The sequence below is a fragment of the Enhydra lutris genome, unplaced genomic scaffold, assembly GCF_002288905.1.
Source record: "Enhydra lutris kenyoni isolate GAN:26980312 unplaced genomic scaffold, ASM228890v2 scaffoldscaffold6, whole genome shotgun sequence".
NCBI classification, from domain to species: domain Eukaryota; kingdom Metazoa; phylum Chordata; class Mammalia; order Carnivora; family Mustelidae; genus Enhydra; species Enhydra lutris.
This window is the reverse complement of record NW_019154090.1, coordinates 49275243-49291564: the sequence shown is the minus strand read 5'-3', so window position 1 is coordinate 49291564 and position 16322 is coordinate 49275243. Positions and strand designations below refer to the sequence as shown.

Below are 16322 nucleotides of genomic sequence, written 5' to 3'. Positions count from 1 at the left end.
CCCTGGAGGCACCCGCGGTCTCTTCTGTCACCTCAATGATGCTTCCTGAGACAACCAAACTGCCTTTTCCACCTGGTGGATTTGCGCACACCTTTTGAGCCCCCAAGGGCCTGCCCCTGCCCTAAGATGCACTCTCTAGGACAGAGACCTATGTGGTGCTCCACTCCCTGTGGTCACCATGCCCTGCTGTGTCCGGCTGCAGCGCTTGCTCTTCTCATTCCCCTGGAGCTTTGTTCAGAGGCTGCAGCAGGCTGTGGTCCATCTGTCATCCTGCAGCAAGGGGCAGCCACCGGCCAGCAGAAGGCTGCTGTACCCTAAGTGCAGGGCCGGCAACTCCCATCCCTTCCCTCCTCATCCACGTGGAGCTCTGACCTCTTGCTCAGCAAGGGGCTCGGCAAGACCAGCAAGAGCTGGTAAACGGGGCTCAGCAAGACGACAAATTCCTTACTCGTTTTACGTGCTTGTCTGGCAGGGATCCAGGTGTCTGCAGGCCCCGAGCATCTGTGGGTTTGGCGTCCACTGTTGCTTTGCCAGGTTGAACAGAATCTTTGGGTGAGAACCTCAGGGGAGTGAGGCCACCACCCCTTGGGTGGTGCGGCTCATCCTGGAGACCAGGGAAGGGCTTTCGAGAGGTCATAGCAGTGGGGACATCACAAAGACGTCAGAAATGTCTTTCCACTTAGGGCTCTATCTGAGGCTCCCAACCTCAAAGGCAGGAAGAGGTGAGAACGTGGCCTCTAGATAAGAGATGGTACAGCTGTACTTTCTGAGAGGGTGGCCCTAGCTCAGGGCATGAATTCTAACACTTTATTGCCAAATTGGGTCACCAGATGTCAGCACCTATGACAACAAATACAGGTGAGCTTCGAGGTACATAAAATTATCCTCATAAGGGCTATTGCTCAAGCCAGTTCACCAGGGGCCTCTAAGAGACACTATAAAACTTCAAAGGCAAGGCCCTGACAGTCAGGCCATGGGCTCTGAAAGGCAGTGCTGGCTGTGACTCAGCTGCTGTAACATTTGGCATCATTTCCTAGAGCGATAGCAGCTGTTGGCAAACGGTCAGGCTGGTGCGTTGTAAACCCAGGGGCTGCTCTGAATGAGAGTTCCCTCTAACATCTCGAGAGGTACATGGTGACTGGCTGGGTATTAGGAATGCCCTGTCCCAGCTTTTGGAGAGACCAGTCCTGTTTCCTAGCTCTAGCTGTGAGGCCTGACTGTGACATCTTGGGCAGCCGCTGAGGGCTCAGTGACAGATGGATGCAGCCTCTCTCACTGTGCCCTCCATGGGAGTCACTGTAGTTCTCTGGGGAAAGCTGGACTCTCGGCTCAGGCAGGGACACCAGGTGAAGCAGGGGACACCTGATGAATCCAGGGGTGCCTAGTGAAGCAGGGGCAGAGAGGGGCTTGAGGGGAACATCTCTAAGGATGAGGGAAGGAGATATGTAGAGGAAGCAAACCCACCCTAACCATGTGTGCCAAAGTCACCTTTTCCAGGGAAGTCACCCCAACCCCCCTCCTCGTTCCCACCACCCTCCAGCAAAGATATGCTGTGAAACACAAACCAAAGCTGCTTTTATGTTCCCAAGAGTCTTGACCCACAAACAATGTGATCTGTGCCCAGATTTTTCTTACTGTAGAGCCATGGTCAAGGCTGCATGGTTTTTAAGAGAAAACTGAATGGGCTTAGGATGTGATGGTTGGGGTTGCATCTTGACTTTGCTGTTTCCCTGGCATGTGATTCTTGGGGGAAATTACATATAAAATGCTTGTAGTCAGGAGTTCTTGCAAGATTGAAATGAGTGGCTGTGGAATGGGGAGCTTCGTCTATGGTCAGGGGTGAGGCGGCAGGGTCTACCTGTTGTGTGGGCAGGGTGGCACCAGGCTGGGAAATCTCATCGTCGCTCTACAGCTGCCATGTGCTGGCTGAGCTACCTTCTCTGAACCTCAGTTCTGTTGCCTGCCTGTCAGGGTTCTTGGGATGATGTGAGCTGATGTGGGTCTAGTGCCCAGTGCAGGGCCTGCCTGCAGAGGTCAGTGCCCCATCTGTGGTGGCTGCACCAACTAGAGAAATGTGAGTCTAGAAAGGCAGACGTGCCCCCGACACACGAAGATTGCTGTGCTAAGCATCGGTCAGTAATAGCTCCGCTGAGGGTGGCATTCAACCACTTCCTCCGACACCAAGGCCAAGCCAGTTGTAGGAATGGGCCACACGGGGTCCACCTGTCTTGTAAGCTGCAAGGGCACGAATGCTTCTTTAAGTTGTCCTCTGGCTGGTTTGGCTTTGACCCTAACAACCTAAAACTCATAGGGCCACCTGCACCATATGGTCTTGTGCTGGTTCTTGAGAAAGATGGGGCAGAACTTGAGAAAGTACAGGGAGGCCCAAATCCCTTTAGCATGAAGCGTTTCCATGTGGAAAGACAGGGGGCTGAGAGAAGATGGGAAGGTGGTCTAGCAGGAGACAGAGCATGTGGGCACCAAGGGGCTGGGATACAGCAGCCATGACAATGGTGGTGGAGATGGTAGGGAGGACATAAGGAGTGGATTCTACTTCTTAACCAAATCCAAAGATATGGAACTTTGGGCACCTCTTGAACTTAAAATGGACCAATTTAGGACAAATACAAATAGGCCATTTTACACAAGTTTGGTCATGATGAATACATCCTGAGATATTGGGCTGAGAAGATGGGAGGACACAAGTCGTGGGATGGGTTGTCCAGAAGACTGAGAGCAACCACAGGGACCCCATCACCAGCACATGAAGTCGCCAGTAGTCCTCAGAAGTGGACATTTGTTATCCTTTCCTAGAGATGAGGTTCAGAGATGTGCACCCATATGGATGACACAGCTGGCTTGACCCCAATCCATTAACTCCATCACCAAGTTACCCTGACTCTTACAGGGAGCTTTGGGCTTCCTCCATATATTCTTCTTCGGTTTAGGGCCTTTGATTATATTTCTGGAGCATCCACTAGGGAGAAATGCTAGATGGAGCTTGGATTTAGCCCAGAAAGGCAGTGCTAAACACTTTTAGAATATTAAGCATTTAAGGTCAAGGGCAAGGGGGCAGGTGAGGGAGATGAAATACGATGAAACTCTTTTTTCTAGGACGGTGGCTCCTGACTTGTGCTGCATATGGGAATGACCAAGCAGTGGCCCTGGTCAGGGACATCAGGATTTCTGGAGCTGGGATCCAAGTAGCAGGGAGTGTTTAAGTGCCATGGATGGAACCACTGTCCTAGAGAGATGGCCTCTGTGTCCCCTAATATTATTATTAGGATAAGGATATTAACTTAAGCAGCCAGGGGTGTTGTGACCCTTGTCTTCAGAGACCCTCCTACTCTTTTATCAGCTGAGTTCCAGATTGCTCTGTGGTTATTTAAGACAAGTGAAAAGTAGAAATGAAACCCAAGACTGGAAATTCATCAGGAAAAAAAAAAAGTCTTAAGCAAGAAAGCTAAAAGATAATTTTTTTGTTAAATAATGAACACTCGTAAAACAGCAGTGAAATGGTATTAAAATGTCTGATTACTTATTTCTCAGCATTCGTCTGATAACTTAAGCAGCATGAAGCAGTAGTTGCACTTAAAAAAATGACAAGAAAATAGCTATTCATTTAGTCGACAGGGAAGGTTCATTTCTTTTTAAAGATCACTGGTGTCACTGCTTATCACCAGGGTAAGTGTCAACACAGGCATCTTTATGCTGAGACGGTGTCCACAGCTCCTTTGCCTACAGTTCCCAGAGCAAACCTTGGTCCTTCCAGGAAGGGTCTTTGGAGGGTCTGCGGTCTGCCCCCCACCCTAGATCAACGAGGCCCCAAGACTGAATATTGCTGCGTGGTGGCTGCTGAGTTTGGACACATTCCAAAAGAGGCTGGATGTTCCTAGGCTGGGGCAGCGTGGAGGGAGTGTCCAGTGGGCCTGGGGATAGACCCCATGCTATTCTGGCTTTGCATTCTCAGGGCTGTACCCATCTGAAGTCCAGTGATAGCTGGGAGTCCTGCCGGAAGTTTTGGTTCTCTTCCTGCCAGCCCCATTCTCTTCCTGCAAGGGAGGTTCGTGGATGGGGGAATGCCGGTGGAGTGAAGCAGGGCCACAGACAGAAGTGGCGTGTCCCCTGCCCTCTGCCTATTGCACCATATTCCATAAAAAATAAACACATTTGTACTGTTTGTGTATTGCTAATGCTATGGCATTCCAGGCACTGGCAGGCTGCAGAGAGAACTACACTGTCATGAATCCACCAGAATCCATCCAAGAAGGCCTTGTGGATCAGGATCTCTGGAGCTTCCCTTTGGAAAGGTCAGCAGTGCCCATCTGCCTCGTGCTCTACACAGTGCTGTGAAAATGAAATTAAAGGGTAAAAACAAAAGAAATCCATGGGTAGAAAAATCCCAGGGCTTTATGGAGCCGTTCGGCAATAACTTAGAGCGTACAGCATCACACAGGTGTGTCTACCTGCACGTCCACCCCTTGCTAGCCCTGTCTTCTTTGCATCTGCATACGACTGGCCCCGGTTCTTCCCCTGTGCGCCTGGATGAAGCTCATAGGTGGTTGTTCTTGGAGAGGTAGGCGATGAGGGCCACAGCCACGCCCACGTAGATGCCAGTTCCGATCGTGATGGACAGCACAGCCAGGAACAGGGCCCGTCGGGAGCTGGTGCTGGCCTGGTGGAAGTCCCCCTTGGCCACGGCTTTGTTTGTCTGTTGGAGAGAAAGGAGGGAGGAGAAAAGGAAATCAGGATGAGCAAGTCGGAGCAAACGATGTGAGTATAGTGCTCACCTCTGGCGCACTTCCAACCTTGAACTTAGTGACAGCAGACAGGGAGAACTCACTAAGAGGTAACTGGGCACGCTCCAGCATGGTGGAGGCATTCCATAACTGGTAAGGAAGAAATTGGGCAGCTATTGCTCCCCCAGACTGCAAGGCAGTCAAAGCTTAAAAAAAAGGAAAGAAAAGAGCCCCTAGGAATGCCCATGGATGGCAGCACTCCACCACCAGTGTGGGGCCTGGGGCCTTTGGCACCAGGATGTGAGGGAGAGAAGAGATATGACACCCCCAGCACCCTCATTTCTATAGAAGGCTGTCCTTTCTTTCATTTGAATAACACTGAATTTTTAAAAATATGTTCACATTTACCTGATTTAATCTTTACAAACTAGTAGCGGTGTGGGGAAAGAAATGATAGTTCTCATTTCTTTGAGGAAAAGAGGAAACTATAGCTTAAGATCATTAAACTGATTGCAGGATACTTAACACTTCAGTCTTCAGCTGGTACCCATGGAATCATGTGTTTCTGACTATTATCCTTCCTCACCATAGCTGGTGTTGGTAGAATTCATCCATCAATAAAATATTTGATATAAGATAATACCCATATTTCTGTTCACTCAGTTGCCTAGTGAGGTGTTGCTTTGGTGATATTCATGTTTCTTGGAGTCACAGGTGGATGGGAACATGGAGATTTTGGATGTTGTATCTGGTTGGGTATTTTGTAGCAGATCCTATGTACCCATCCTCAATTCCTTCCTTTGCTGTCCCCCTCTACACGTGAGACTAGAAGGATGACACAAGAGTGTGGGGACCATCATGTGCTTCAGCTGGAACCACCCTCAGGGACCTGTGAGGAAAATGGTGAATTTGGCTGATGGGGGTGGAGGCTACCATGGCACCATGACCCTTGGGAGGGGCAAGTAATGCTGAGGAGAGCTAACCCCAGTCTGGCTGGGGATTCTTTGGGGTCAGGGTACAGGCAGAGCCTACTCCCCAAGTAGATGGCCTAGCTCATTCTCTGGCCGATCTCCAGAAAGCCAGATTTTCACTGGCTCCCATCTCTGCCTGTCATCAGGGGTATTTCTGCATTGTGTAGGCCGGTAGGGGAGTCAGTATATCATTTACTTAAACTAAAATATGCTGCCGTATCTGCCACGGACCACAAAGAGTGAGACTCAGAGGTAACTTGTGAAATGAATTTCCACCCTCCACAGTCCTGACCCTGATTGATGAGATGTGGAACTCTGTGTCAGGCTGAGGAGGGACCCTGGTCTGCTTGGTGGCCTCTCTTCCCCTCTCTGCTGGATCGTGGAGCTCAGTTTTTGCCCTCCTTCCCTCATTTTCTGGCTTGGAAGGGAGCTTGGGAGCTCACTGCTGACAGTTCTTGATGAAGCAGAGCTAAGGGAATGCAGAACGGGAAGCCTCCTAGGACAATACTAATTAATTAATTAAGCCTTAATGAGCTGCATTTCATTTTATCTAATGCAGTACTCTCAAACACTCCAGCGTCCCATAACATCACACTGGAACTGCCCTTCCTTAGCCAGGAGGCCACTCTCCATTAGAATGGGGCTTTGCTGCTCTCTCTCATGATCATCACCCTGAGTCCCCAAGGAGAGGACACAGATGTTTAGAGAGAAAGGCAAAGCACGCTGGGCACTCCCTCACCCACAACACAGGCCCTGCCTGGAGCGCCTTGGTCCCAACTGCCTATCTCATCAGAGCTCACATGTTTCAGTAACTATGTTAGTAGTTGCCTTTCCGGCTCAGCCATAATCTCCAGAGGTAGGTCCACGTCTGCCATGTCCATGAGGTCTACCTGGAGCCTGGAGGAATGGTAGGAACTCGCTGAACACTTGAGGAATGACCAGGTGAGTGGGCTGTGCGAGATCACTCCCTTCAAACTCTTCCAGGTGGTAGGGCCCCCAGGTGCATCCTGGTGGCCTCTACAAGGAGGGAGTGGCATGGGGCAGGCTTGACCCAAGCTCTGGCCCAACTCCACAGAGCTCGCCTCTGCTGGGTTCTAAGCTCACAGTGTCAGCGCTTTCATCCCCAGGAGCAAGGAGTGTCTGCTGGGGAATCAGGCTCCACAGTTGACTCTCATAGCCCAAGCTGGGAGAACTCCATTTGCGATCTGTTTGGTTATAGGGCATCTGTTCCAACGGGAAGAGTGTTGCGTTCAAGATGTTATCAGCTGAGATGCATCAAAACCAGTAAACAGAGAGAGCCTCATTGACAAGCAGGCTGCTTTTCAACAATGCCTCTCAGTGTCTGCTTTTCGCAGAAGCTCCTGCGAGGTAGCTATGTCATTTGCACTCCACAGAGTGGGCATCCTGGCCTAACAAAGGTGGTGTCTGACGCATCCTTTGTTTCAGACAGTAGATCCTGTGGCTGTAAAGCAGGTTGCATATCTATCTGAGAGGGTGCAACCACAGAGAAATATTTCTATTCTGAAAACTTCTGGGCTAAGTCTCCAGGGTCTTCTTGCTAGGCATGAGGGCAGAGATTCTTGCCCTGGGTCTGGGGGCTTTGAAGCCCTGATGCTGAAAGCAAGACTGTGTGTGCATGTGCGTTTTAATGAGATGAGGGTCAGCCATGCTCCCTGAATTCTCAAAGCAGCCCCTCTCCCAGCTGCTCTGACTGCTTCACTGGGGTTGAGTGGGGGGCAGTACCAAGAGGAGGTACCAAGGAACAGAGCCAACATGGTGTCTCCTGATAGGGACAGGAGGACGTCACAGGTGCCTCTTGGCTGGAATGAGCAGATGTTGTTTGCTTGTCCTAATTGGGAATCTACACTGTCTACAACCTGATCTGTGCCCGAAACCCATGGTTTGTAAGTGATTATGCTGCAGGCACGCTGAGAGCCCATACTCAGAACGGCCTGTGGGTCTCGTTGGCACAAACTGCACCCCATCAGATGTCTCTGCAGCAGGAGTTCTCCAATCTGGTGCACATTCCAGTTGCCAGGGAGCTTTGAGAACTCCTGATTTCCTGGTAGCACACCGGCCAGAAGCTCCAGGCTGGGACCTGGCTTCTGTGCCTTTCATCCTCTCAGGTGATTCCCACATGCAGGCAAGGTCAAGACCAAGGTTGCCGCTTGTCCTGGCTTGCTCAAGACTGGGGGGATTTGCAGGACTTGGGACCTTCAGTGCTGGAATAGGGCCAGTCCAAGCAAATTGGGATGAGACTTCCTGCATCACAGGAAGACAGCCCTGGATCTGTCATGGAGAGCATCCTGGTGACCCACATTTTCTGACAGAAGCATCTTTTCATGTCAGCCTCCCCGTGATAGAGCAAACGAAGCTGGAGCTGGAGTTGGAGCTCAGGGGGAAAACTCAGCCTCCTGGAGGGTATCTCCAGCCTGAAGTCCACCCACATGTTTGGTTGTGACAGCTATGTGCCCTCGTGGCCTGTCCAATTGGAGTGCAAGGTGCTGTATTGATTCCTGTATGTGGACATTTGCAGGAAGGGAAGCTGTCCACATCCTGGGTATTCATAGCTTTGTTTTTAGTTTGTGGGGTATCATTTCCAAACCTCATTCCCTCTTGACTGGATTATGGTCCCAGGAGTTTATAATTTGCTGGCATTTTTCCTCCTGATTGCCTCCTTTCTAGCGGTAACATCAGGCTCAGCCCTGTGTTGGCAGGGCCAGTGTGCCTTGCAGGTGAGGCCCCCATCCTTAATCTGAGTCTGTCCTGGGGAAATGCCTTCCTCTGTGGAAAGTGACATGTGCTAAAAGAAACAGAAGGCTTACGCCCCATCCTACTTGTTTTCGGACATCCACATGGCTTATTTCAGTGGTCTTGGGCTTGTTCGGGGCCCCTGCCTCCTGATTTGCTGGCACCTCTCCCACTCTCTCTAAATGCTGCCCACGACAGACCCTTCCACAGCACACCTGCTGTGGTCCCTGCACCCTGCAGCATGGCATGTGTGGCCTTCTGACCCTGAAACCTGCTCCTGCCCAGCCTCATCTCCTCCCACAGTGGGGTAGCCTGCCACCAGAGCCCTCCCCACCGAGGGATTGTGTGTGACTACTTCAAACCAAATGTTCCACTGACATTAAAGGGGAAAGAGGGAGACTGAGACTCAGAGTTCTCATCTGTGCAGTGGGCCCATGGGAATGAGGCAGGTGTGGTCAGCAGGGGCTCCGATACCGCCTCCTGCCCTTTGCCCTCCAGACCCATGCTCTTCCCACAGTGGCCAGGAGACTGACTTGGTTCCTTCTCTGGTCCCCAGCTTCTCCCTGAGAGCTTCCCAGCAGCCCCATCAGACTGGAGGAGGGAAGGGCTCAACATTTGTGAGGGTCCCAGCAAGGACGGCTCCTGTAGGTTCTAACCCTCCATCCTGCTCTCTCCAGGCCTCCACATGGGCCACCAAGCATGCTCCGATGCACCTGCCCCAGTCACTGCACTGTTCCTCGTGGCCCCAGGCCAGTCACCTCTGCAAATCGACCCTTCTCAGATGATCTAGCTGGGGTGAGCTGTCTGCTTCCCGAATGAACCAGCTATGGTACGGGGGTGATAGAACATTTGCATCTGCCAGGACCTGGCTATGGGTCTGGAGCAGCCTCTGTGAGGCCCTGACCTGCAGGCTCTTTGTCATCAGTGAGACTCTTGCCACTGTCCAGACACACAACTCAGCCTGCGCTCTCCTGATGGCTGTGCTCATCCATTGCCGAGAAACACATCATCCCCAGCTTGGTGGCTTCAGACGAGAGGAAGCACTGACATCCGTATCAGTTTCTGAGGGTCAGGAATTTGAGAACTGCTCAGGGGCCAGCTCTGACCTGACCTCAGGGGGGTCTGGGCTGTGTCTTCTCAATGTTCTTACTGTGTTGTGGGCTGAGGTGGGCCACTGGGCTGGAGGTGAGGTAGGTTTCACTTGGCTCACAGTGTCCTCCTGCTGGAACCTTCTGGGCTCCTTCCTAATGGCCCTGTTCACCTCTAGTCTGTCCGGAGTCCCCTCCTAAGACAGAGGCCTATTCTTGGGGCATCACAGGATCTGCTCTGCGGGCCCCTTCACAGAAGTGCTCTCATGGCTCAGGCTGGCTTCTTCTTGCACAGTGAATGTAACCTCCCATGAAGCCACAGGACGCACACATGATGTCATAGTCCAGGTATCCTCCAGCCAGAGTAGGATCAAATTGGTGCCAAATCATCCAGGCAGTGACCATTTTGGCTCCCAGGACTAGGCTACGAGGTGTTCCTCCCTATGGAAGCCATGTTTCAAGGGCAGTTGCCTATAGGCAACTCTCAGTGCCACCTCTGTCACCCCTGAAGGCCAAACTGTGAGGGTCACCACACTGGGCAGAAGGACATGTGACACTGTGAGCTGACCCCTCTGGTCTAGTTTGCAAAGTGCCCTTCCCATTCAGACCCCTGCAGAGGAAAGGAAATCCTACCTGTTCCCACTTTGGGCTGGGAACCTTATCTCTTGGGACTGGATTTTCCTTCCCTGCCCTTTCTCCAAAAGGTCATGAGTGAAGTTTGTTACTTTCTTTTTGGAACCTTTTGCTTAGAAAACAGCAAGGTCCTGAGCAGCAACCAGCTGTACCTTCTGTGGGACCCAGACTTGCACCCTTTGGAAGGAGGCTGAGAGCAAAAGTCACAAGGGAGGGGGGAGCATCAGAGGGCAAGAAGCCCTCGGGCCCCATTGTGCACTCTGGAGGCAAGGACTCAGTCACAGCCCCAATTAGAGAAATGTCCTCCAAACCCACACCTGGAGGCATTTAGCCCTGCTGCTGGAACATTTCACACTGAGACATTAAATGTGTGCTCTGGTTCTTTAGTTACATGATTACCCTCACTTATCTGGTTGTGAAGATATATAGAAAACCTGACTTTTAAAGAGCAAAAGGAAAATGTTAGTGCTAAAAGTCATGAAAAACACTGGCTTCCTTTCCTCTCCCTTGAGTGAAGGGATTTACACTGAGGAAATAAAAATAATATCAACAGAGAATTTGTAACCAGGACAAACACGTTTGAGCTAAGCGTGAGGTCAGTCAGCTGTACCACGGGGGTCACACCTCCTGAGGCTGGGACAGGCAGAGAGTCAAGACACCATGTCAGGGGAACACGCCATGTATCACAAGGCAGGAAACCTCTTATACTCAATTAAAGGTCATTTTGCTCAGGTTTTCATGAGAGTGGCCAGCTTGCAGAGGACTGTAGACAAATTTATATTTTCTGGGGGGCACTTTTTAATGCTTATGCTTATTTACCTCCCCACACCTTTCTCCATTGGTGGTGACAGAACCTGCTGAGTGGTGACTTTTAGGGGCTTTATTTGCAGGAACTGGCTTCTCCTAGTGGTCTCCAGATTGGACCAGATTGGGGACCCTGCTTTCCTCTCATACTTCTGTGTGTCCAGGTCCTGTTGTAGCCAGGGCTATAGCTATCACCCAAGCTATCCAGTTCTCCTCCACTTCCTAATATGGCTGCCCTTCTTGCTGCCCACTCAGCTCTGGGTTTACCTGAGGTTTATCTTGGCATTCGTTGGCATGCTGAAGCCCATGACCTTCTTTGTTCACTTTGCCCTGCCTTCCTTCTTCTGCTCACTCACAACAGCTAGAAGTTCTGTCTGAGGCTCAACATCACAAGAGACATGGCCCAGCAATACAGCTGCTCATCAGCCATTGCCGATTTTCCAAATAGGAGAGCAGAACCAGATCAGACATCTGTGCTTCCATGAAGAGGACAAATGGGGGTTGGGTGTTTGGAGGCAGCAGAGGGAATCTGAAGGGATATTAAAGCATGCTGTGAAACCCAGGTTCACTCCAGTAGGAGGGTAGGTGTTTGCCTTTCTCTTTAGGAGAGCAGCTCCAGTGGCTTCAAGGTCAGAGCTGAAAGAAGTGCTGCTCTGTGGGGACAAGATAGGCCATCCCATCAAGGAGAAGATATGGTGGGCTGCCACAGGGCCTGTCTTAGATCCTGTCCAACAGAGAACAGCTGAGGGGCAAGCAGATCTCCACAGAAAATGCTGATGGAAAACATATGGCTTGTCTCAAGCCAACTGTAGTTTGAGGGTGCAGAATGTGTTTGGGGTCTGCTAAGAACCTACCAAAGCGCACAGATGGGAAAGAAAGCTGTATACATCCTCTAGGCCCAGAGGGCATGAGGCCTAGCATGCCAGGCTGAACTGGGTTAAACTGCTCTATTCCCTATCTGGCCATGCTCACCACACCTCACTCCAAAGGCGCAGACACCATGGCTGGCAAGCTAGTGGAAGGGGTAGGGATAGAAATTGCACCTCTCCTTCCTGAGTGTATAGGCATGTCCCAGCAGAGTGCAGCTTGAAAGAACAGTGCTGTACAGTAACCCACAGGCTCAAATGGAAAAGAGACCCAGTAGCAAGTTTTGGTGAGAATGTGGAAAAACCAAGTTCTCATATCATCCCGGAAGGAGTGTAAATTCTTAACACTACTTGGGGAAAGGATCAGTACTTCTTACAGCTGAACATATGGGCATATGAGTCAACAACAAATCTCCTCTTGGTAAATACTTAAGAGATATTGTTTACATGTTCACCCAAGGACATCTACAAAAATGTTTGTAACAATAACCATCATAATAGCTCCAAACTGGAAGCCAGCCAAATGTCCAACAGCAATAAAAAGGAATAAATAATAATGGTACCCAGTAGTGGTAAAGAAGTAAATCTCAGAAACATAATGGGGAACAGAAGAAACTAGACAAAGGATTCTCTTTACATAAAGTGCAAAATATTCTGTGCTGTTAGCATAGAAGTCAGGTTACTGGATATCTTTGGGGAGGGTCAGCTACTGGAAGAAAGCATGGTTTTAAAAAGATCTACTCTTTCACCCCAAGATACTTTAAGAAATGATTCTACGAAAAAATAAATGACCAGATAAGAACTATTCATAAAGAATAGAGAAACTCATTTTATAAAACTAGTAAAATCTTGATATCAAAACCAAAGAAGGGAAGTAAGGGAGAAGGAAAGGAGATGCTGCTTTCTCTATAAACACAGATGCAAATCAAGTGAAGGGGTGCTCTGGCTTCCCTCTTCACACTGCTCACTGGCCTCTGTATTTGCAGTGGCCTTTTTTTTTTTTTATTATTAAATTTACTTATTTTTTTAAATAAACCTATAATGTATTTTTATTCCCAGGGGTACAGGTCTGTGAATCGCCAGGTTTACACATTTCACAGCACTCATCATAGCACATACCCTCCCCAATGTCCATATCCCCACCACCCTCTCCCGTCCCCCTTCCCCCCAGCAACCCTCAGTCTGTTTTTTGAGATTGAGTCTTTTATGGTTTGTCTCCCTCCCAATCCCACCTTCTTTCATTTTTTCTTTTCCTACCCCCCAACCCCCCACATTGCATCTACACTTCTTCATATCAGGGAGATCATATGATAGTTGTCTTTCTCCGATTGACTTATTTCGTTAAGCATAATACCCTCTAGTTCCATCCACGTCATCGCAAATGGCAGGATTTCATTTCTTTTGATGGCTGCATAGTATTCCATTGTGTATATATACCACATCTTCTTTATCCATTCATCTGTTGATGGACATCTAGGTTCTTTCCATAATTTGGCTATTGTAGACATTGCTGCTATAAACATTAGGGTGCACGTGCCCCTTCAGAGCACCATGTTTGTATCTTTAGTTGCAGTGGCCTTTTAAACCCTTAACTCACCTACTATATCCTCATGGGAGCCCTACATGTCCCTGCTGAGAGAGAGGCTCCTGGAGTTCTGGTGCTTACCATCCTGGGGCCCTACAGCTTCACGTTTCAAGAGCCTGGCCAGGCTCAGCACACATTTGCTCAATGAAAAAAGAACAAAGGGCAGCACAGCATTTTCTCCCACTGTTTCTGAGTGCAAACATACTTTGGTCAGAAACATTTCCGCCTTGTACAGGAACCCCCCTGGAGACATCCCCATGGCTGACAATCACTGACGTTATACACAGTCTACAAGCTGATAAGGAAGATAAAGCTGATAAATCAGGGATATCCACAAAGGAAATATTTATAACCACGAGGTAAAATCCACTTGACTCTGCTGCTGAGCACCAGGAAGGATGTGGCTCTTGGTGTTTGGGCTTGATGCAACGCTCTGCAGGGCAGAGGGAGAGGGGTGTGCTGCCCCTTAGGCAATCCAGGAGAGGAGGGGGAAGAGAACAGTGTCAGAGGCTGGGTCAGAGAGGGACTGTCTAGGTGTGTGCCTTGCAGGAGAGCTTTCTGTGAGGATGGAAGTGTTTTATGTCTGTGCTGTCCAGCATGGTGGCCATGAGAACATCTGCCTCGTGTGACTGTGGAATCTCTCATGGGGACATGCATTGGCCCCCATCAGGCTACCATCTCCACTTCTTGAGATGATCTAGAATGTCCCAAAGGATCTAGGCTATGGTCCTTCACAGATGGGCCAGGAACCTTGGGCCAGCTTTTCTCTTAGCTCTGGGCTGAGTTTCTTATAAGCTTTGTCAATATCTTCACTTCCTTTGGCTGGAAGTATTTGAGGTTCTAGTAAAATCATAATTTTCTTTAAGAAACACCTGCTGCTTTGTTTCTCTTACACTTATTTTGAGGGTAAGGTTGAATAGGGTCAGATGTTTCCACATTTTGTGTCACCCATGGATACGTTCACTCCATTCCTGTTGAGGAGCAAGGTCCAGGTATGGCTGGAAGAGCCTGAGCAGAAAATGCCACCAGAGACACCACTAATACCACTTAGAGACACCAGTCTCTAAGATTTGTGACGGGCTCCCAAAGACACCTGCTGTCTCCAGAACCATCTCTCTGGAATTTTAAAGCACTTTGGATACTTTATGGCTCATTTTTTCTCTACTACCAATATCTGTCTGACTGGATTACATTTCTTTGCATTATTGCAAAGGTTATTTCCATTATTTATTACTTACCATTCGCTATGCACTGACAGGGTACTCAGATCTGTACTTGAAGAAAAGACAGACTCCATGTAATGTTCTGAATGAGAACAGCAGGATAATTTGGACCTAAGCCACAAGGATGGAAAGCCTCCCAGAGGCAGGCGTCTCACACCAATCCTCAACATGCTTGTTTTTTTCTCTCATGTATTTAGCTCCACATACATTTTATGATTTCCCCCTTTTAAGCAACTTTTTTTTTTAAGCCATTTAAAACAATGGATCTTCTGTTGCTAGTCGGTCCAAACACCAGAAAGGACAATGGATATGAAACAAGTGTACAACTGTATAAGGGTAAAACCTGACTCAAACCTCGGTCACCTGGGTGCAGGCACTAAGCATGGGCCTTCACAGAGCCACTCCTCCTGCCCTTGGTCTGGGCCACTGCCCTCGGGGGCCAGACTTCCTCCAGGGACATCCCAGGGCCCCTATCATCAAAGTGATTTCTTTTGTGGATCTCATTTCATAGAGAACAAAATTGCAATCACACACATTAACAGGAATAGCGGCTGCTGTGCTACACTCATGTGGGGTGTGTGAACTACTGTCATCTTGCATTCTCCATGCAGATTAGAGAAGCTGCCAAACCCTGGAGAGCTCCCAGCTCCTGAGAGGTCTTCCCCGGGACCTTCCATCCTGTGGCCTCTTGTGTTCAGTTGACACTTTCTCCCTGACAGGCTGGCCTCTGGTCCCATCCTGAGAGAAGTTTGCCATGGTTCCCCCACATACTTGTTCTGTTTGCCTGTAAGAGGAGGGCTGGAAGACTGGGACTCCTCCAGTGAAAGCCCAGAGAACATGAGTGAAAGCCAGGCAAAATGGGAGCCTCTGTGGGGGGCAAGGGGAGGCCTTCTACTCTTCCCTGCTTCCTGGTGTCTCTCACCACCACCTTCCTGCCCAGGCCACCCCTCTACATTCCTACTGAGTATCCCAGCCCCTCCTGCTTCTTCTGGGGTCACAGGTGCTCAGAATGTAGGTCTTTAGGGAATGACAGTGATCACAAGATCATAGGAAATTCTATTATTAGTCAGGATTAGAGATGAAATAAACTAAAGTCTGTTTTTTAAAACTTACTGCCCACCTTCTGTCCAGCGCCCCAACCAATATACCACATTGCATTCAGATGTCAGGTCTCCTTAGGCTCTTTTTGGCTGTGACAGCTTTCAGGACCTTCCTTGTTTGGATGACCTTGACAGTGTTGAGGAACACTGGTTAAATATATTGTAGGATGCCCCTCTACTGGGAGCTATCTAGAGGATTTTGGGGATGAAGACCACAGAGGTAAAGTGCCCTTCTAATGACTTCATGTCAAGGTTACATCCTATCAACAGGGTTTATCACTGAGGTTGCTCACCTTAATTGCCTAGCAGAGATAATATTTGTCAGGTTTCTCCACTGCACAGTCATGCTCCTTCCTGCCCACACTTATGATATGGGGCATGTGCTTTACTTCCTTCAGGTAGAGTCCCTACATAAATTATTTGTAATTCATCTGTATGGGAGATGGTTGTGTTCTTCCCCAGGGATTCATTCATCCAGTCATTTATTTATATAGTATGGACACTTGGATATTTACATTATGCTTTGGTTTATAATTCAATACTACATTATTTGTTTTGTCAC

At 49.2% G+C, this 16322-nt stretch overlaps 1 protein-coding gene across 1 annotated transcript in view; it reads right to left on the bottom strand.

The window, feature by feature from the left end:
* Window positions 1-4552: 4552 nt before the first annotated feature.
* The window catches only part of LOC111141918 (synapse differentiation inducing 1), a 101733-nt gene continuing 89963 nt past the window's right edge, over window positions 4553-16322 (bottom strand). Inside the window, exon 3 of the mRNA XM_022494762.1 lies at window positions 4553-4711. Within this exon, the coding sequence (XP_022350470.1) occupies window positions 4553-4711 (159 nt within the window). The remainder of the gene's footprint in view (window positions 4712-16322) is intronic.